Source organism: Cynocephalus volans, chromosome 10 (assembly GCF_027409185.1).
Source record: "Cynocephalus volans isolate mCynVol1 chromosome 10, mCynVol1.pri, whole genome shotgun sequence".
Lineage (NCBI taxonomy): Eukaryota > Metazoa > Chordata > Mammalia > Dermoptera > Cynocephalidae > Cynocephalus > Cynocephalus volans.
In genome coordinates, this window is record NC_084469.1 from 59330629 (window position 1) to 59351702 (window position 21074).

Below are 21074 nucleotides of genomic sequence, written 5' to 3' on the forward strand. Positions count from 1 at the left end.
TTATTCACCCATAAAAAGGAATGCAGTACTGATATACACTACAACATGGATGAACATGCAGAGTGAAAGAAGCTAGACACAAAAGGCCACATATTAGATGGTTGCATTCATATGTCCACATAGGTAAATCCATGGAGACAAAAAGATTGATGGTTGCCAGGGGCTGAGGGAAGGAGGAGGGGGAACGGGGAGTGACTTTTAATGGGTATGGGGTTTTCTTTTGGAGTGATGAAAATGTTTTGGAACTAGATAGTGGTGGTGGTTGCACAACACTATGAATGTACTAAAAACCACTGAATTATACCCTTTAAAATGGTTAATTTTATGTTATATAAATTTCATCTCAATAGAAAGGAGAAAAAAAATAGATCATGGCACATTCCCTGCTTAAAACCTTGCAATGGCTTTGCAACACCATGAAAATAATATCCAAACTCCTTAACAGCATCTGTGAAGCCCCGTGATCTGGGCCCTGCTCTTGGACCTCACTGCCCCCCATATCAGCTCATTTGCTCCTTTCAAGGATTTATACTTATGAGTCCTACCTGGAAAACACTTCCCCCAGACCCATCCATTCATTCAGCAAGTATTTACTGCTTGCCTGCTGGGTATAAGACTGTTCCAGGTACTGGGGATCTGGAAGGGAGGAAAAAGGACAAAACCCCGGCCATGAAGCCCTTCCTGGTTGGTCTTCTCAGGGTTGTCTGCTTTACCTCATTCAGGTCTCTTCTCAAACACTACCCAACCACATTGTCCAAAACAGCATCCCCGCACCAGACACTTTTTATCTCCTTACCCTGCTTGATTTCTATCCGTAATGCTCCCAGCCTCTAGGGATATTAATATATTCACTGTTAATTTCTCCACCAGAATGTCCACATCAGAAGAGCAGGGAGAGAGAAAAAAATTTTTTTAAATAAAAAAAAAGGAAGGCAGGGAACATGTCTCTTCCATACATGGCTGGAATGGAGCCTGGCACATAATAGGGGCTCAATAAATATTCAATAGGCAAATGACTAAATGTAGTGGTTTTTAAAAACAAGGCAGATCTATATGTACTAACACAAAGACAGCCAAGCTATAAGTGAAAAAAAGCAAATTATACAACAATATGTACAGTAGGATACCATTTTTGCAAAAATAAAATTTAGAAAAATTTAAATGCGTACATGTATTAATGAATTTATAGAAAATGAGTTGGAGGAACTGCCCCACACTCATCACAGTGGTTGTCTCTGAGGTATGAAACCATAATTCATATCCAGTGTTCCTACCATCTGTACCAGATGACTTTGTATCACTTTGTATTACGTATGCAAAAAGAGAAAATAAAGGGATTGCTTTTAAATTGCTTATGAAAATGTTTGATGGCATGCAGAAATGCTTACAATTTTTTGATTCACATACACACATATTCACACTACTTTTGTGCAAAATGAAATAATACTTAGTACAAATACTATTTTATAACCTGAAACACAATATAATGTAAAATTCTGAATCCTGTATTTAAAAATTTTTCACACAAAAATGAGATGAATTTTTTTAAAGCATAAAACAGAGGTATTGTGTGGTGATATTCTTTTCTGTACCTATCTGTGTTTTACACAGTGAGTAAAAATTTTAGAATTGGAAGACAAATACAACATGTTATTTGAAAATTCCAATCTAGGGGAGTTGGTGCAACCCCAGGAGACAGGATTGGATAGGGAGTGTAAGCAAGAAAGTTGAAGTCAGCTACTGTGTGCTCAGCCGAAGAAAAACTGTGCTGGGGTGTGTGTGTGTGTCTTCCATTAGATGGAGAGAATTGGGGACAGCCATTTCTATTTTGGGGGAGATAGCTTTTCTACAGACCCCTTGACAGAATCAATCACTCACTCATTTACACTAATTTATTGGGCACCTACTGTGTGCCAGGACCTGTGATGAGGATGCAGAGCTAAGTAGACAAGTTCCCACCCCCAGGGTGAGAATGTCGTAGGAGAGGTAGGTGGGCATTGTCTTAGTCATGACAGCACCTGCATTCTGTGCTGATCTCATCTGTCCTGTGTGATCACCCTCCAAGTTAGGGGTCATTACTCTCCATTTTAGGGAACACTGAGACTCAGGGGAGCCACCTGCCTGCAGGTCACACAGCCAGTAAAGATCAAGTCCAAATACGAACCCAGGGCTGTCTGACTCCAAAGCCCATGTTTCTAACCACATTCCTATACATATCACCTCACTAAAGATGACCATCAGTAGTGACCTATGTGACAGACATGTACCAGGCTCTTCACAAATGCTAATTTAATCTCCTCAAAACCCTGTGAGGGAGGTAATAGCCCCACTTCAAGAGGAGAAATTTGAGGTTCAGAGAGATAAGAGGCTTGCTAGGGATCATGTGGGAGCACAGGGAGCCTAAAGGCAGCTCTATTTGGCTCCTAACCTGTGTGCTGCTGTAGTGGACACTGTGGAGACCACCCAGACTCTCCTTCCAAGTTGGGCCATTCACTGCCTCAGCTGCCCAGGGTGTTGGTGGAAGAGAGCCCCCTGGCCCAAGGTCCTGACCCTCCCCAAGGGCAGCCCATGTCCAAAGACATTTCAGTGGGGAGAGTAAAGGTTTTGCCCTCTTACCTCAGGGGGGTGTCTCCAATGGCCATCCCAGATCCAGAGCTGCCTGTGGGGTGGCTGAGGCCGTCATGACTGCATCGCAGCTCAACTCTTCCCTCTGCTTAAGCCTGCTTCTTCTGTTCCCTCACAGCGTGGGTTTTCAAGGGCACCCCAACATACCTCCTGCCTGTAAACCTCCAACTCAGGGTCTGCTTCCTAGGACCCCTAAGACACCTGCTCTGCTCTTGAGGACAGGGCTGGAAGGTGCAGACTTTATCCTGAGGGCCTGGGGGGCTGCAGCTAAAGCATACAAGTGACAGGTCAGATTTGCTGTAGAACAATCCTACTGGAGGACAAACTGGTGCTCAGAGAAAGCTGAGGCCAGGAGGCCAGAGAGGGGAGGGGCCAGAATTCATACCTTGGCAGTGATGGCAGGGAAGAGAAGGCCAATTCCAGCAGGGGCCACTGGGTGGAATAAATGGACCAGAATTGGAGACTGGCCAAGGAGCCCTGTACCTGGCCTAGGAGGGAAGAGATACAGTACCTGACTGGGGAGGATGCTGGTGCTCTGGGCTGCCTTCCATCTGGAAGTCTCTCACCAGCTCTGGGCCAGCCTGCTGGAGGCTTGCCTTTGCTCCCCCAGTTACCAGCCAGGTGGCCTGGACATGCTGCTACCTTGGTGCTTCACTCTATGCGTTTGAGAAAATAGGGCTAATATCAGTCCCTCCCTCGTTGGGTGGCCATGAGGAGTCAAGGAGTGAATACAAGTCAGAAAGCTCAGACAAGGGCCTGGCACAGCAGGCATGAGCACTTGATCGATGTTAGGGAGCATTATCCCAATTCCTCCAGGCTTCCCAAGTACCTGCTGGGGGCCTGGAAAGGGCAGGGGCCCTGGGTAAGACACATCTGGCTGCAGCCACGTGTGTCGGGGCAGATCCCTTCATTGCTGAGCCCCAGTTCTTGCGCTGCTAGAAGAGCAGTGATCCTCTGGGCCATGAAGAGTTGTTATGAGAAGTAAGTTAAGTAACACGTGAAAAGTTCCTGGCACGTGGTGTGAAGTCAACAAACAGTGGCTGCTGCTGTTGTGTTGCTGGTTGTGATTCTTCCCATGCAGCTCGGCACAAGTGGCCATCTCACAGCAGGCAGCTCTGACTCAGCAAGGCCAAAGCCTGCCCATCCTCTGCACTCCCAGACTGCTCCTCCTCCAGTGTTCTCTCCCTAAATGTCATTGTGATCGCCATCACCCAGCTGCCCGAGCCAGACACAGGAGGAGCACCAAGTCCTCTCTCCAAGCCCCCCACCCCAGGCAGCCACCAAGCCCCGGGGCTCTGCAGCTCCTCCCCTAGTCTCTACTTCTCCTGTCCCCTAGCCCAAGTCCCACCTCATTCAGCCGCCCTCAAAAAAAATCCCCTTTGAGGGCATCCCATGCACCTCCTGCTGAGGCCCAAACTCTTTAACCTGCTTAGTAAGAGCAAGGCCAGGGCTGGCTTATTCTCCACTGTGTCAACAGCACGGGGCCCAGTATACAGTAGCCACTTAGCAAATACCGGCTGGATGGAGAATGGATGAACACATAAATGTATGTATGTGCTGGCCATGCCAGTAGAAATAATGACAATAACAGTAATAGAAATAGGACACATACCTGTGGCACCCACTGCACACCAGGCCTTGCTCTAAGTTCTTTAGGTGGATTAATCCATTTCATGTTTACAACAACCCTACATGCTATGGGCTGTTATTTTCCCAGTTGTACAATTGTAGAAACTATCTACAGGGAGATTAAGTAACTTGCCCAAAGTCACATGGCTAGTGCACAGCAGGGCCAAGATTCAGACAAACTCAGGATTACAATCACAGCAACCCATCAAAGAAGCTGGTTGCTGTGCTTTGCTCGTCCCAGGCCCCAAGTCCTCTCACCATCACCACGGGACAGGCCCCAAGGCACAAAGGTTAAGACTCTTGCCCAAGGTCAGGCAGCTGTGCATAAGGACTTTTCCAGATGGCTCCTTTGCTGATGAAGAAGTTGGCGTCCAGTTTACAACGACTTTAGTTGGGGGGCTACTCCCCTGGAGCCTACTTATTTCTGGGGGTCCCAATGAGGAAATTTCAGAGCCTATATGACTGAGGACTGGAAACAGGTCATGGGGAAGCCTACCAGTTAGGTAGGCACAGGACCTCAAGCTCTGGGACTCCTCACCTCCTATCTCATCAGGTACCTCTTCAGGTTTCAGGACTTAAAACCCAACCTGGAGCAGAAGCTTTCAAACCTAGGGCCTGCCTCTACTAGAGCAGTTCTGGCAGCTCTGCTTTTGTCCAGAGTTCTGTTTTCTTCTCTCTCTTTTTTTTTTTTTTTTTTTTTTGGTGGCTGGCCGATACAGGGATCAGAATCCTTGGTGTTATAACACCATGCTCAGGGCTGGCCCGTGGCTCACTCGGGAGAGTGTGGTGCTGACAACACCAAGGCCCCGGGTTCGGATCCCATATACGGATGGCCAGTTCGCTCACTGGCTGAGCGTGGTGCTGACAACACCAAGTTAAGGGTTAAGATCCCCTTACCGGTCATCTTTTAAAAAAAAAAAAAAAAAAACACCATGCTCAAACCGACTGAGCCAACCAGCCAGCCATGGGAGCCTTCAACTGAAAAAAAAGTTCGGTGTTCTAAGGGATAAATGTCCTTGTCAAGAGTAATAGATTGAATTATGTCCCCCCAAACTCCCTGAAGCTTGAATTATGTCCCCCAGCTTTTATGTATTAGAAACTTAGTCCTCATTGTGTCTGTTAAGAGGGTGGGAAATCCTATTATGGTAATTGAAAGGTGGAGCCTTGAAGAGGTGATTGGATTGTAGGACTGTGCAGTAGAATGGATTAAAAATGGTGGTCAGGGGCATGGTTCTGAGGGCTTTAAAAGAAGAGGAGAGTCTGTCTCTCTCTCTTTGCTCTCTCTGCTTCCACCATCTTGCAATGTGAGGCCCCTGGGTCACTGTTGCCACCAACAGATGGACTTTGGACTTTCCAGCCTCAGAAACTATCAGGAATAAGTTTTACTTTCTTTACAAATCACCCAGTTTCAGGTATTTTGTTATAAGCAACAGAAACAGACTAACACATCAAGCAAAGTGGCCTTCTCGTGTCTACTCTGGTGACATTCAGGGGCTTAGATGCAGTAAATTCTGGCATGGGAGAGACAGAAGGGTGAACATCTCCACTGTGCTCAGTCCAATGTCAAGGCCACCCTGACTATATTCCCTGCTCTGCACACCAGCTCTGGGTGTGTCCTGAGCAGGGGCCTGTTTGTCCTGTCTCTGGGCATTTGCCCACTTACTTTCTCCCACTTGGAATAAAAAGAGGAACTACAATGAGCCCCCACTCTCTGCCAAGCAATGTGTGAGGTACTTGTCCCTATACAGCCCTCACTACTGACCTGTAAGGTATTATTACCCCCATCTTAGGGAGGGGAAAACTGAGGTTCAGAGAAGAGAAACGACTTGCCTAAGGATTCAAATCCAGGTTGGTCTGACTCCAAAATATTCTTTCCATGGCACCCCTGCCCACCACCTCCCACGGGCCTGCCTCTCATCCCTCCTGACCTTCATCCAAATCCTGCCCACACTCAGGCCCAGCTGGTTCTTCCAGTGCACCCCACTCTCATACACACACACACACACCTTTGTAATGCTGTTTCCTCTCTTCCAAATATAGTCCTCTCTTCTCATATCCCCTTCACCTTGCTGACTCCTTCATACTCTTTGGGAATCAGTTTGGGCATCACCTCTTCTAAGAAGCCCTCCCTGGATTCCCTGGCTAGGTCAGGAGCCTCCTCTGAGTTCCTCCTCTGACTTTCCCCCATCACAGCCCAGATGGCTCTGTATTGTGGTCACTCACTTTTCTGTACCATAAAGAGACTCTAAGCTCTTGGGTGTAGGATCCAGGTCCACTGCACTCAAAGCTATATCTGGTGCCCAGCAAGGGGCAAGGCACATAGTAGGTGCTCAATATATACCTACTGAATGAGTGAGTTCAACAGGCAGCTAGCCCTCAAAGTCTGCAATGTTCCAGGACATCCCTGGCAGATGCCAGGCATAGCACACAAACAAGGTGCAATCCCTCCTCTCAACCCTGCGTCCTGCAGAAAGCCTCCCTTGACTGACTCAGGCCTTTGCTTGATTCCCACTCCATTCTCTTTCATTCACTCAACAAATCTTTGAGCACAAGCAAAGCCAAGGGGGTGTGAGGGGGCATTTCGCAAAATGGGACAAAGGAGGCAGTGCACTGCCACTCTTCTCCAAAAATGCCCCTTGACACTCACCAGGCACTAGTATCCAGCGCACCATCAGCAAGATTGGTATGAGGACCCCTTAATGACTCTTTCCTCTCCTGCTGTGTGCCAGGCTGGTTCTGAGGCTCAACTGGCTGCCTGCTTGCCACCACCTCCACCCCTGCCTGCCCGGTCCATGGTGCTTTCTCCAGTCCCAGCCTGGCCATACCCGGTTGATGAGCTCGCCAACCATGCCTGTCCAAGAGCCATTGGGTTCAGGTGCCCCGTACAGACCATCCTCCACCAACCGTAGGCGGTAGCGGAAACGCAGCAGTTCGGCCAGCTCCCGAAGCATGTCCACACAGAAGCCTTCAAAGCGCTCGTTCCCCGACAGGGCCTGGAAGTTAGGCCTGCGCATGACATATGGGTTCTCCTGGTGGGCAGAGAGAATAGGAGTCAGAGATTGGGCACTGGGGGCTGGTCCGGGGATCCAGGGGCCCAGACCAAGCAGGTACAGCAGGAATCTGCTCACAGAGTGGAGATGAGATTCACTGCACACGTTCCCTGCTTACAAATGATCAGAGTGGGGAACAGACCTGAAAGTCAGGGAGAAAGTGTGTAGACCATGCCAGCCCCTAGCAGATTGCAGGGAACCATTTTAATCCACCAGCCAACCTGATGTTCATTGATTTCAAGCTCAAATGCCTACAAGGGCGGAGGTAACTTCAGAGTGAATCAAACTGGATGGAGCTTGTGCCAAACTGGAACAAGGACTTTCAAACTTTTATTACAACCCACTGTAAGAAATACATTTTACCTTGCAACCCAAGTCACACACACACGCACACCCCACACACACGTGTAACTAGACTTACTTCCATAAAACAGTATTTGCCCTTAGTGACTATGGGCAACATTTTCTATCCTGCTTAATTTCATTTTTTTACAGGGCCAGTAGAAACTCATTAAACCAACTTCATGAGCCACCAATGGTCAAAGAGAGTATCCCCCACTAGGATTTAGCTCTAGCTCAAATCTATCATGAGGGAAGCAGGCTTGAGATGCCAGATGGTGTAATTTCAAGAGAACTTGGAAACCTAGATTATTTTGTAAAATCTCCTGATTATAAATGTTAGCAACTAATTTAAATTCCAATACTGACTTTCTAAAAAAAATGCTTTACAGGCCAAAGAATCACACCTGCCAGTGTGCAATCTCTAGCCTACAGCTGGCTTGCTATGTTGATGCTTTTTTTTTTTTTTTTTTAAGATGACCAGTAAGGGGATCTTAACCCTTAACTTAGTGTTGTCAGCACCATGCTCACCCAATGAGCCAACTGGCCATCCCTATATGGGACTTGAATCTGTGGCCTTGGTGTTATCAGCACCACACTCTTCCGAGTGAGCCATGGGCCAGCCCAATGCTTATTTCTGAAGGGTTTAAGCAAACTGATCCCATCATGCCAAAGAAACAAAAGCAGAGAGAACATTTCAAGAGCAAGTAAGATGAAGATGATGGTTAACAAAAAGGAAAGTTGTCCTGACACAGTAATGGTCTTAGTGGTTGTTTGTATAGTGTCACATTGGCCTAATGAACAAAAGGACTTAGAAAACATCCACGGGAGAAGAACTTTAGTAATAATATCTACAATGGTCCTTGTGTATTGAGCAATGCCATGTGTGTCCTCTTGGTTACATCCCTTTAATTCCTAACAGTGACTCATTTTACACATGTGGACCCTGAGGCTCACAGAGGTCAATTAACCTCTATCACTTCTCATTCATTCAACACAGAATTAATTACTGAGCTCTGTGGTAGACGTGGCCACAACATTTGCTGCTTCTCACATTAACAGATGGAGTCCATTTCTTTTTGATCCAGACTCCTTGCATCTGAGCCATCCTTGTGATTTGCTTTGGCCAACAGAATGTGGGAGAAGTGATGTTGTGTGAATTCCAGGGCCTCGGCCTTCAGAGAAGTCTCTTGGGACCACTGTGTAAGGAAGCCCAGGCCAGTCTACTGGAGGATGGGTGAAATGAGGCATGCCAGCCAATCGTCAGCACCAATGGTCATTCTGGACCTTACAGCACAGTCTAGCCACCAGCTGAATGTAGCCTCAGTGAGCCCAGGTGAGACTGGCCAAAAAACTGTTAACCTGTAGAATCATGAGAAATAACAAATTGTTATTGTTTTAAGTCTCTAGGTTGTGGGTGTGGTGTGTTACGCAAGACATGTAATCTTCTACTGTGAAACCAGGTCCTGGTATAGGCTCCAGACTCTAGGACCCCCATGGAGCTCCATGCTGAGGGGCAATGAGACAGAGAAAAATCAGTGCTTCTCTCTCTACCAAGCTGCCTTCCAAGTCCAAAATTGGGATCTGGGAGCAGGAATGTGAGATAATACTAATAATAGCGGCAGCACCCAGCATTTCTTGTGGGTTTGCTGTGTGACAGCTCTTCTGTCAGCGTGGGAGGTCGGTATTATTACCTCTGTTTTAGAGATGAGAACAATGAGGTCCAGAGAGGTGAAGTAGTAAGTGGCTGAGAAGGACAAGTCAAAAAGCTCATCTCTTAAATCCTGTGGTTGACTAAGCTCAAGTGGACAGAATCAGAGGGTAGACGTGGGAGAAATCAGACACAGACAAGGGGTATCTAGGTCAGGTATCAAAACTGGAGAATCAGAAATCAAGAATCCTAAAGACAAGCACCCAGTGCTAGAGCTGGAAGGCTCCCATACAGCCCTCTTGATATATAGGAGGAAACTGAGTTTGAGGGAGGTAAAGTATGTAGCTCAGGGCCACAGAGCTGAAGAAAGAAAGTGGGAAGGGGAGATGAGGAACAGTAGGGATTAACAACCCTCACTGTATACTCCAAAGCCATTTTTGCTTCCACTAGGCCAAGTGATCTGCAAAGCTGATCTCAAGATTGAACTTGGGTTAAAGGTCTCAGAATCAGGGTCTGAGCATATAGAAACAGAAATAGAGACTGGGGCCCTAGGACAGAACTCAAGATCACAAAACAATGATCCAGACTTAACTTAGAGCCTCAGAACAACAGAACTGAAGAGTCTTTAAGGAGACTTAAATCCAGGATTTTCAGACTTCTTTAAAGAGAATCTTTGTGGAAGCCAGCATTGTAGACAGATAGCAGGATTCTAAGAATTCATCCTACGAATGGCTATTCATCTACACACAAAAATGCAGGTCCAGGAAAGTCACTGCAGCATTGCTTGTAGTGGGAATAGAGACTGAAACAACCTAATTTGAGACAAGTCAAAAAGATTATCAATGTCATAAAAGAATCCTAGGCAACCACTAAATTAGCAAAGTCTATAAGTTATATTAGGAGGGAAAAAACAAGCTACAGAACAACATGTACAATATCTACTCTGTCAAAAAAGAGTGGGGATCTGCTTATATATACATAGATGTTTCTGGAAGGATGGTGGCCTCTGAGAAAAGAAAATGAGGGGCAAAGGAGAAAAGGAGACTGATTTTTCAGTCTTACTATCTTTGTACTCTTACCGTCTTTGTACTCTTTGAATTCTATTTTATCTAGGTTTGTATTAACTTCTGTCCCTCCCCAATGCAACAAATTTTTAAAAATTGAAGTATAATAGTTAAATGTGTGTAGAAATGCAAACGGTCAAGAAGAGCCAAAGCAATCCTAAAGAACATCAAAGCTAGAGATTTAGCCCCCAAATATTAACACTTAATTCAAAGCTATGACATATAAGACAATGTGGTATTAGAGCAAATATATGTAAATATACAATAGAATAGAGTGTTTGGAAACCCACAGATAGATGGGTATTGATTTAAGACAAAGGTAAGAGTCTGTTAAAGGAGGAAAAATTATCATTTTAATAAACAGTGCTGTTCAATTAAATATCCATATGGAAAAAATGTATTTCAACCTCTCCTACTCACATGATACATAAAAATCAATTCCAGGTGGATTGCAAATGTACATGTCAAAGACAAAATTATTAAGTTTTTAGAAAACAAATAGGAGAATATCTTCATTACTGTGGGGTAGGCAAAGAATTCTCAAATTCTAAAAGCATTAACCATAAAGGAAAAAAAGCTTATAAAGTGGACTTTAGTAAAATTAAAAATCAAATATTTTTATCAAAAGATACCACTGAAATTGAAAAGGCAAGCCACAAAGGTGAGAAGACATTTGCAATATGTATTTCAGACCAAAGGCTTATATCCAGAATATATAAATAACTCATAAATCAATAAAAAGGTCATATACCCCAACTTTTAAAAAAGAGAAAAAGACATGAACAGGGACTTTCCAAGTAGCCAATAAACACAAAAAGGTGGTCAACTTCCCTGATCATTAGGGAAATGAAAATGAAACTTACCATTTTCATTAAATTACCATTTCATTGGTACCTTTATACATTCACCACTGGTAAAATGAAGAGCAACTGGAATTCTCATTCATACACAGACAGTGGGAATGAAAGCTGTACAACCACTTCAGAAAACGCTTTTGCAGTAGCTACTAAAGCTGAGACACACACCTTGTGACCCAGCAATTCCATTCCCTGGGATATACCAAATAGAAATGCCAATACATGTTCACCAAAAGACATGGAATAGAATGTTCCTAGTAGTACTATTCAAAATAGCAAAAACAGAAACAACTCAAATGTCCATCTACATTTGATGGATAAGTAAATTGTGGTTCATATCACAGAACATACAACAATGAGACTAACTTACTTGCAATAACATGGATGAATCCCATAAACATGTTAAGCAAAAGAAAGCCAGACACAAGAGAACATATAGTAAGATGCCATTTAAATGAAGTTCAAGGTTGGCAAAGCTAATCTATGGTGACAGAAGTTGAGATGGTGGTTAGTTACCCTTGGTGGGTTAGTGGCTAGAAGGGGCACAAGAAGACTTCAGGGTGGGGGTGGGGGAATGGTTACTAGGTGTTTTCAATTGTGGAAAATTCAGTGAGGATGATTTGTGCAAGTTTCTGTATGCATGTTACACTTCAATAAAAATCTTTTAAAACTTAAAAAAAAATTAGGGCTGGCCAATTAGCTCACTTGATTAGAGTGTGGCATTTAAGTAACACCATTTTTGGATCCCCATACAGGCCAGCAACAAAAAAAAAAAAAGAAAGAAAGAAAAGGTAAAAACAAAAAATTAAAGTAGGGTGGTTCTAGAACATTCCTCATAAGCTGATTGCCTGGACCCTTTCATAAAATGAGACCCAAATCCACATCAAAGACTTCCTGCAGTGTCGTTTAAACAACTCTGATCTAGTCCAACCCCTTCACTCTGTTATAAATATTTTAATCCCCTCCCTTTAAAGGACGGAAATGAGGACAGAGAGATCTGCTTATGTCACACAGCGTGTGGACGGCAGTGCCAAGCCCAGAACACTGTCCTAAGGTCTCAGAAAAAAGCAGCAATCAAGACAATGTGGTACAAGGGACAGGTACGTGTGCTCTGCCAAATCAAATCAGCTCTGCTGCCTTCTAGCTGGGAGACCTTGGAAATGTCACTTAACCCTCCTGTGCCTGAGTTTCTTCATATGAAGATCAGGGCTGCTGTGAAGATTGAGAAACACAGGCAAAGGCCTTGGCACCATGCTCAAAGATGTTGGCCACTGTGATTGCTATTTTCATCAAGGATGCAAGCTTAGGAAAGAGACAGGGGGAACTCACATGGACTCGGCCCACTTCCCATGCTGGGCACTGCAAAGGGGCTTTCTTAGCTCATGTAGGCCTCCCACAGCCCCTCAAGGTAGGGTCATTAGGCCCATTTTACAGAAGATGTGGAGATTGCAGAGTTAAATGATTTGTTCTGGTAGGGGCAGAGCCAGGAATGGGAATGAAGTCCATCTGACCCCAGTCACCAAAGAGTAAGATGAGGAGTCACAGCTTGATGAGGGAAATCATCAGGACCTACTGAGAGCTCTGACAAATTCTCCAAGATGGGGCGAGGCCTGGGGCTGAGGAGGGCAGGCCCCTGCACAGCCTTATCTCCCTGCATTATACCTTCCCAGTGGGGCCTCTCTCAATCTTGGAGCCAGCCTACCCTCTCTTAGCTCCAGACCTGTTAGCCCCTGTCCCAGTGACAGCCAGCCTGCACCCCATCACCTACTTCCTCCACTCCCTCACTCATCTGGCCCACTGGTTTCCATGCTCTGTCTGCGCTGCTTCTTAACATCCACAGAAGACTCCCCCCTTACTTCCCCTGGACCACCTCTCCTTTGGGCCAAGAAGCTCTCCTGACATCCGGATCTGGCCCTGCCCCTTCCAGCTCAACACTCTCTCTCCAAGGTAAAGCACAAGCACAACTGAGTCCTTCAGAGACGGTTCCCCGACTGCTGCCCACAGCCCCCTGGCCACCTCTGTCCCATCACTCACCACACCCCTCTGTGCTTGCTAGGTGCCAGGCACTTTTCTAGGCTCTGGAGACAAAGCAGGGAATGAGACAAGTCCTGACCCACATCTTGCCTTAGGCACTAAGTTTGACTCATGTCTGAATCCCCAAGTGCCTGACACAGGCCCTGCCCAGAAACACATGTCAGAAAATAATCAAATGAGGTACGCCCAGCTGTGCACACTGAGGTCTCTGCCTCCCTGTCCAATCTGACAGACACCCCCTGGGGCCCCGCCCCTGCTGTTCCTGCTGCCTGGGATGTTCTCTGTGCACCTAACTCCTATGCAACTTCTAAAACCCCATCTAATGCCACCTCCTCCATGAAGCCTTCTTCAGGCCTTATAAAGATGGGTCAGTCCCTCCTTTCTTTGGGAGTCCCTCATTACCCTGGAGTTGGAATGATTATATCCAGGTCTGTCTCCTCCATCAGACTGGGATAGCCTCCCCTCAATTCCCCTTGCCACTCAAGAGCACCTGTGACATTGCTGTGCCTCTAGAATCTGTGTAAGGGTGGGCACACAGCAGCTTTGGTAAATATTTGTGGAATGAATGACTGAATCAATCCATCAAGAGAAGAATCAACATCAGGAAGGGAAGAACAATATTGGCTCCCAGCCTGAGGAGAAGGGGGAGGGGTATGAGAAAGAGTCTCAAAGCCCACAGGGTCATGGCTTGGCTCTCCTGACATCCCCTCCCTGACTTCTGACACCCACTCCCTGAAAGCTGCACAGTGCCCCGCCCTCAGGGCCCCTTGTGAGGCTGTTGCGAAGTGTCTGGTTTCCCATCTGCAGGCCATCTGTCCCTCCACAGCAGACTCACTGGCTCTTCTTCAGAGGGACTGGAGGCCCACTTTAGATCAGGAGCTCCCTAGGGACTGAGGGAATGGCTCTATAACTTGCTGCTTTAGGGAGACTCTGATCCTGTGGAACCCTCTAATAACCCTCTCTGAACCTCAGCATCCACAGCTATTGGCCAACCCAGCTCACAGTGTTACTGAGGGGCTCCTGTGAACAATAGATGTCAGCAGGCCATGGACTTGGCCACTAAGAAGAGCATGGCTGTCCAGTGTATCCAGCTTCCAGAACCTGCTGCTCGGGAAAGCCTCCTGCTCACCTCCTATGAGCCTGACACTCAGCTCCACCAGAAACTCCTTACGTTCAAGAGGAGGAAAATAAGACCAACCTCACAGGGTAGCTGTAAGGTTTAAAGAGTGACACCTAGAAAGGGCCTCTCACAGTGACTGGTGTAGAAGAGGTGTTCAATAAAAATTCGTTGATACAAAAAGGCCCCTCTGTGTCTAATTTGGTAAAATGCAGGAGTGGAACCCCTGGGGATACAAGACAATGTCCTTAGCTGGTGCTGAAGTACTGAAAGGACGGGAGCTTCAGAGCACGGTCAGACTCTGGAGCCTTAGAGACATGACTGCCAGTTGGACTATGCCACATATTTGCTGGGCGAATCTGGGCAAGTTGCTTGACTTCCCTGAGCCTTGGTTTCCACATCTTCGAGACATATATTAAATAAGTTGGCATGTCAACACAGTTGGTGTCACAAAACGACTATCCTAAAGATTGTGATTAAAAGGGCCAGACAGTGTGTGAGGACCTGGAGTTGAAACTGGTTCTGGTGGCAGAGTCTGTGCTCTCTCCTGCTCTGCCAGTGGCTAGGAGGTGACTCTTTGGTCACAACCTGGGGTTGTTGTGTGCATGGGTCACGTCCCCTGCTGATCTGAGTGCTGTGCCACTGAGGTATCCCTCTACCTCACCATGGAAGTTAGGGCTGGGACGGGGACACAGCTCAGGAAAGACCCAGCTTTCTGGTCCCTTCACTTAAGTCCACCCAACCCCCGCAAGGCCACTCACCAAGATGGTTGTGACCACCAGCGTCTTGTTGGCCAGCGTCTGCGACAGGTTGATGTCCAGAGTGGTGGCATTCATGGCCAGGGTACGGTTAGAGTACCACACCCCGATCTGGGGGCAGAGATGGTGCCATCAGCGTAGGCCCTGCCCAAGGATACAGCAGCTTCTGGGTCCACACCACCCTCACTTCACCCTCTGGCATCGCTCTGGGCCTGCTCACCTCACGGTGGCCCTGCCGGGACTTCTCTAGGATGCGCAGGGTGTAGTTGGTCCTCTGCCCTTTGCTGTTGAACTCAACCCTCCCGGTCAGCCCATCATACTCTACCTAGCAGGGCGGGGAGGTTGGGAAGAGGGAGGGGATGGCAGGGGCCCAGAGATGGGCAAGAAAGACCCAGCAGGGATGAGACATCCACAAAGAAAGGCACATAGATGCGTGCAGGGCACAAGTGAGAGAGACCAAGAAGGACCACAGTCAAAAGATCAGGACAACAAGCAAGGAAGGGGAGATAGAACAAAAAAGCAGGAAAAGAGCAAGACCCAGAGACAGCGCAGCCCAGACAGGCAGAGGACGGGTGGGAGTGGACAGATGAGAAGGAAAAGCAAAGAGGAGGCCCGGAGAGAGCCCGGAGGTCGGGGAGAGGGCAGGGGGCCGCAGGGTGGACACAGTGAGTGTCCCGCCTGCGGTGGCCACTGTCCCATCTCCTCCGCCCTCCCCCACCCCGGCTCACCATTCGCAGGTAGTTCATGAGGCTGGTCCCATGGGGCCAAATGTTGGCTGATGTACAGGCCAGTGGCTTCACGCCAATCTCCTGGCTGCGATTCAGCTCCCGAACAGCACTCACCACCACATGCACGGCGTCAAACATCAGTGCAGCTGACAGCTGAGTGTGGGCAGAGGCGGAGGCAGGATGGGAAAGAGGTAGTTTAGTCAGAGGAGCCCTAAAGCCCCCCATGGTGCTACCCTCAAGCACTCGGACAACTCCTCCCTCCCCAGTAATGGGTAACTTGGCGAGTCAGGAGTGAGGAAGGGATGGCTGGTTAGTGGCCAAAAATAAAAAAACAAGATCGAGGAAGCAGCTCTGGCATCTTTCTCAGGAAATGTGGGTGACAGTGAGGAAGGGGTGCATATTGCCCCATGCCTTGGTGGGAGTAGCTCTCCGAGACTGTGTGGCCACATGTCTCTGTTTGGGGAAGGCACGTCTGAGAGGGTTTGCCTGGAGCACCCACTTAGGCAGGTGTGCCAAGGAATCAATGTCTACATGGCCCATGCAGATGAGCGAAGATGGCCACAGGCCCTGAGTGCGTCTGGGACATGTTGACATGAGTAGAGCTGGACAAACATGCCCATTTGTCTATACACTGGGTGAGCGTGGTGTCAGGAAGACAGGAAAGCACGATGGTTGGAGGCTCTGAGCTGGAGGCCCAGCTCTGCTATTTCTCGGCTACTTCCTGTCTCAGTGAGGAGAGTCAAGTCCCCACCCCTTCCTGAACCTCAGTTTCCTCCCCTGTAAAATGGGGATAATAATAATCCCTACGTCTGGGCACTACTGTGGGGATCAAGCGAGACAATGCCTGTAAAGTACTTGAAACAGCGCCTGGCACACAATGAGTGTCTGATACACCCTGGCTACCAAGCTATGACTGACGATGAAGGCATCTGCGTGTGTGCTTGCAAGCATGTGTCTTCGCTGGGCCGGTGAAGGTTTGATCATCTGTGTTGTGTAGGTGTGCACAGGGGTGCATATGAGTGTGCCTCTGTCTGTGTCAGTATGTGTGATGTCCCTGCGTGCCCACATCTGATTGTACATCGCAGTGTCTGAGTGCACTTCCGTGCACATAGGAATGTCTCTTGGTATATAAGTAGATGTTTGTGAACAAATACACATAAATATGCACCTTTCATATGTTTGCATTTATTCAACATATATGATCAAACATCTACTATGAGCCAGGCTGTTTTAGGTGCTGGGGATACAATGGTGAACAAAATGGACACCCTGCCCATGTGGAACTTACAATCTATAAATCTATATCCCTATATAAGTATAATATAAAGTAAGCAACATGGTGATTAAATAAACAAATATAAGGGCTATGAGGACAAAGAAAGCAGGGAAAGGTGTTAAAAAGTAGTTAGTTTCCCATTTTTCAAATGTACAAGGAAGGTCTTATACAACTGAGCGGACATTTGAGCAAAAACCTGGAGATGAGGAAGCGAGCCACTGGTTCTCTGGCAAGGTGCATGGGAAGCAGGGGGAAGAGTACATACAAAGGCCCTGAGGTGCACCTGTGCTTGGTGTGGTTGGAGCAGCGCGGGAGGTGGAGAGGAGGAGGACATGGGTCAGACTCATCACAGGGCCACACTGTTAGGCCTCTCGGAGCACCAGAGGATTCTGAGCATGATCTAAGCAAGTTTTGAAATGGGCCCTGGGAGTGTCTGTGTACAGTGTGTCTCTGGGTGTGACTGGATGTCTGTGTGCTCACCGCAGGGCCCGGGTAGGTGCTGGCTTCACAGTTCTCCCTCCAGGACATGTTGAGGCTGCGCACAAACTCAGGGTAGAAGGGGTGGGAGGTGTTGAACATGGAGAAGCCCAGGATGTTGGAGGAGTCCTCTACAATACCGTCCAGATGCAGGATAGGGAAGTCCTGGGACCAAGAAGAGCTGGTAAGGCCTGGGGCCAGGCCCCAAGTATGGCAGAAAGGGTGGGAAAGAAGTGAGGGCAGGGAGGGACCAGAGGGGTACGCACCATGGTGGTGAGGATGTACTTGTAAAACGCTGAGGTCATTCCTAGCTCCGAGGCCTGGAGGACACAGGGGAGGCCAAGAGGCAGCGTGAGAGGTAGAGACCCACAGACAGAGATGGGGAGAACCCAAGGGAGGAAGAAAGATTTAGAGACAGGCCTGGTGAGAGGATACCCAGTGGGAAATAGTCAGAGACACCCAGAGACAGAGAGACAGGGAAAAGGAGACAAGTGAGGGCAGAGGGAGACCTTGGTCGCTTACATCCCACCATGCTGACTGGTGCCCCAGGGGACATAAGGATTGTATTGGAGGAAGGGATGAGGCCCTCAAATGCCCCCATCCCTCATTAGGGAACTTAACCTCCACACTGCCCAAAAGCCAAGTTCAGGCTGCTAATGTGTAGGGAGGGCTCAGCCCGGTCACAAGGTCAGAAAAACTAACCCCTGCAATCTTTAAAAGATTCATTTTTGAGCCCCTTTCTCACAGTCCTTGAGCAGAACAAAGTCAGAAAACCTCTCCATGCCAGGAGTGCCCAGTCCTGTCCTCCCACGAGAATTATAACATTAAAGAGCACCAGCTTGCATTGCCTCAGCGGCAGGAGCTGGGCTCATTTTCATGTGGGTGTCAGGGAAGGGCAGGCTCAGAGAGGAAAGAGACGACTGTTCCCATGGCTGCCTGCCTCCCGAGCCTGAAAGCCTTCCCTAAGACATCCTGCCTCAAAAGCCTGATGGATTCCCTTCACATTTCTTCCTGTGAGCTACGATCAGCAGTGACATATGGTTTTAATTTTTTTAAAAGTGAAGAAAAATAAACAATACAAATTTGACTATGAAGAAAAATTAAGAGCAGGGAAGCAAATGAATGATTAATGAGTGTGGGTCACTGGTGGACAGAAAGTGTCAGGCCTGTGGGAGAAGGTCCTGGTGTGCCCCTCCTGTATGCCCTTAAGCTAGTCCTCCCCCCGCACCCTGAACCCCAGCTTCTTCATCCACAAAATGCTCATGACACTTACCCCAGAGTGGGGTGAGAGCCAAGTTAAAGAATATATGCAAAGCATCTCAACACAGACCCTCAATAAAAACCCTAAGGAGATGACTTAGCCAGCATTTACTCTGGGCCAGGCACTGCCCTACGCACTTCACCTGCCATTCACTCATTAACCCTCACAATAAATAACTCGCTGGTGTGTGAACTATACTGTCCTCACTTCACAGGGAGATGAGGTGACTGACTATCCAGTAAGCAACTATAAACTTCATAATTTTCATCTGCACATAAGAAGAGGTCTCAATAACCCCTTCTGACCACTGAGGCCCATGGTCACCCAACAGTCACCCCATCTTTCTGACTCCTGTCCCTTTAGGGTATCACAGGCAGAGAAGGGGGCCCACCTTACGGAGGATGAGGTGGGAGATGGACGCGTTGGCGTCGATGATAATGGTGGACACCTTATCGTCACGGATCTCCTTGAGCAGTGGCGTGGGGTCCCGGCTATCATCCAACATCCTCACTGACAGTGTCTCCTTGGAGATGAGGAAGCCACGCACCAGTTCTTCCAATCGCAGCAGGCCTGAGGGAGGGGCCGGGCCTCAGGTTAGAAGTTTCCTAGGTTCTGGGCTTGGGGTAGACACTCCTTCCTCCTCCCCAATCTGGGGCAGCTGGGCAGTGGACTGGAGGGCATGCCAAGGAGATGGACTGGCTGTCCAGAGCACAGCCGGGTCCCTTGGGGTACTGGGCTTAGGGACTCAGTGCCTGGGTCCTCCCCATTCAAAATCCCAACCTAGACCTCTCCCCAGAAGGCCAGATTCCTGTCTCCACCACCTTCCTGACCCCCACCAGGATATTTTCAGGCATTGCACACCACCCTCACACTTCTCACCCAAACTGCTACATCTTCTCCATGTTGGTCAACAGCAACAGCAGTCTGCCAGTTGCTGAGGCCAAAACCCTTGATGGCAGCCTGGCTTCTCCTCTCTCTCTCTCACCCATGCCCAGTACACCTAGGCTCTACCTTCAAAGCACATCAGACCCCATCATACCATGCCACTGTCCCTGCCCTGGCCCAAGCCACTGCTGTCTTTTGCTTGCTGCAATAGCCACACTTGTCCCTTAGAGTCTGTTCCCTACACAACAGCCAGAATGATGCAAATCAGATGTGTTCTTCCTCTGCACCAAACCCTCTGATGGCTTCTCATGCCACTCAGGGTCCTAAAAGCCAAAGTCCTCACAGCCTCAAAGGTGGCCCACATGATCTGCCCACCCCCCTCATGACCTCCCTGACTTCATCTCCCCATCACTCACTCATTTGTCTCCAGCCACACCAGCCTTCTCGCTGTTCCATACACGAGTCACACTCCTGTCCTGTGGCCTTTGCAATGACTATTCCCTTTACCTAGAACCCCCTTTGCCTAGATCCCCACACAGCTGCCCTTTACCACCTCCAGGTCTTCATTCAAATGTCACCTTCTCAATGAGGCCCAGGCCCACCATTTCATTTAAAATTGCATCCCACCCCCACTCCAGACTCCCAAACCTCATTCCTTGCTTCTACTTTTCCACAGAACTTACTACATCTAACCAACCAATGCCTGGTTCCTCCCTGATTAAAATCCCAACCTAGACCTTTCCCCAGAACTCCAGATTCCTGTCACCTCCACCTTCCTGACTCCCCACCAGAATATATGACTCATTATGGTGTTTACTATCTAACTCCCCTCATCAGAATGTAAGTTTGACAAGGGCAGGGATTCCTGTCTGCTTCACTCACTGCTATATCCCTAACACCAAGAACAGTATCTAGCACACAGCAGGTACTCAATAAATACCTTTTGAAAGGGGAATTCCCTCTAGAGGTTACTGAGCACAGTTTCCCATCTGTCTCAATCTCCATATCTACAAACCCACCAGCCTACCAGACATCTCATGTGAATGTCTTAAAGACACACCACCCCAATGTGTGTGCACTTCAACTGGCTGTTTTCCTGTCAAGCCACAACCCTGCCCGCTCCCTCCCCTCACTGGCTCTCCTCCTCATATCCATCCTAGCCTCTCCATCCCAAATGCCACCACTTCAGCCCAAACCAGCATCACCTCTCCCCCGTGTCCCACTGGTCTCCTTGGCATACCTGCGTCACTCTCCAGTCCATTCTCTACACTGCAGCCAAAGAGTACTTCCTATCACACAAGTCTGGCCCTGCCCTGTGTGGTA

General features: G+C 48.0%; 1 protein-coding gene across 1 annotated transcript in view; it reads right to left on the bottom strand.

Annotated features, from left to right (window-relative positions):
* Positions 1-21074, bottom strand: part of GRIK5 (glutamate ionotropic receptor kainate type subunit 5) — a 49874-nt gene that overhangs the window by 24908 nt on the left and 3892 nt on the right. Inside the window, exons 5-11 of the mRNA XM_063109586.1 lie at positions 19258-19436; positions 17872-17925; positions 17609-17770; positions 15853-16005; positions 15345-15449; positions 15128-15235; positions 7080-7283 (exon numbers count right to left, since the gene is read on the bottom strand). Of these exons, the coding sequence (XP_062965656.1) occupies positions 7080-7283; positions 15128-15235; positions 15345-15449; positions 15853-16005; positions 17609-17770; positions 17872-17925; positions 19258-19436 (965 nt within the window). The remainder of the gene's footprint in view (positions 1-7079; positions 7284-15127; positions 15236-15344; positions 15450-15852; positions 16006-17608; positions 17771-17871; positions 17926-19257; positions 19437-21074) is intronic.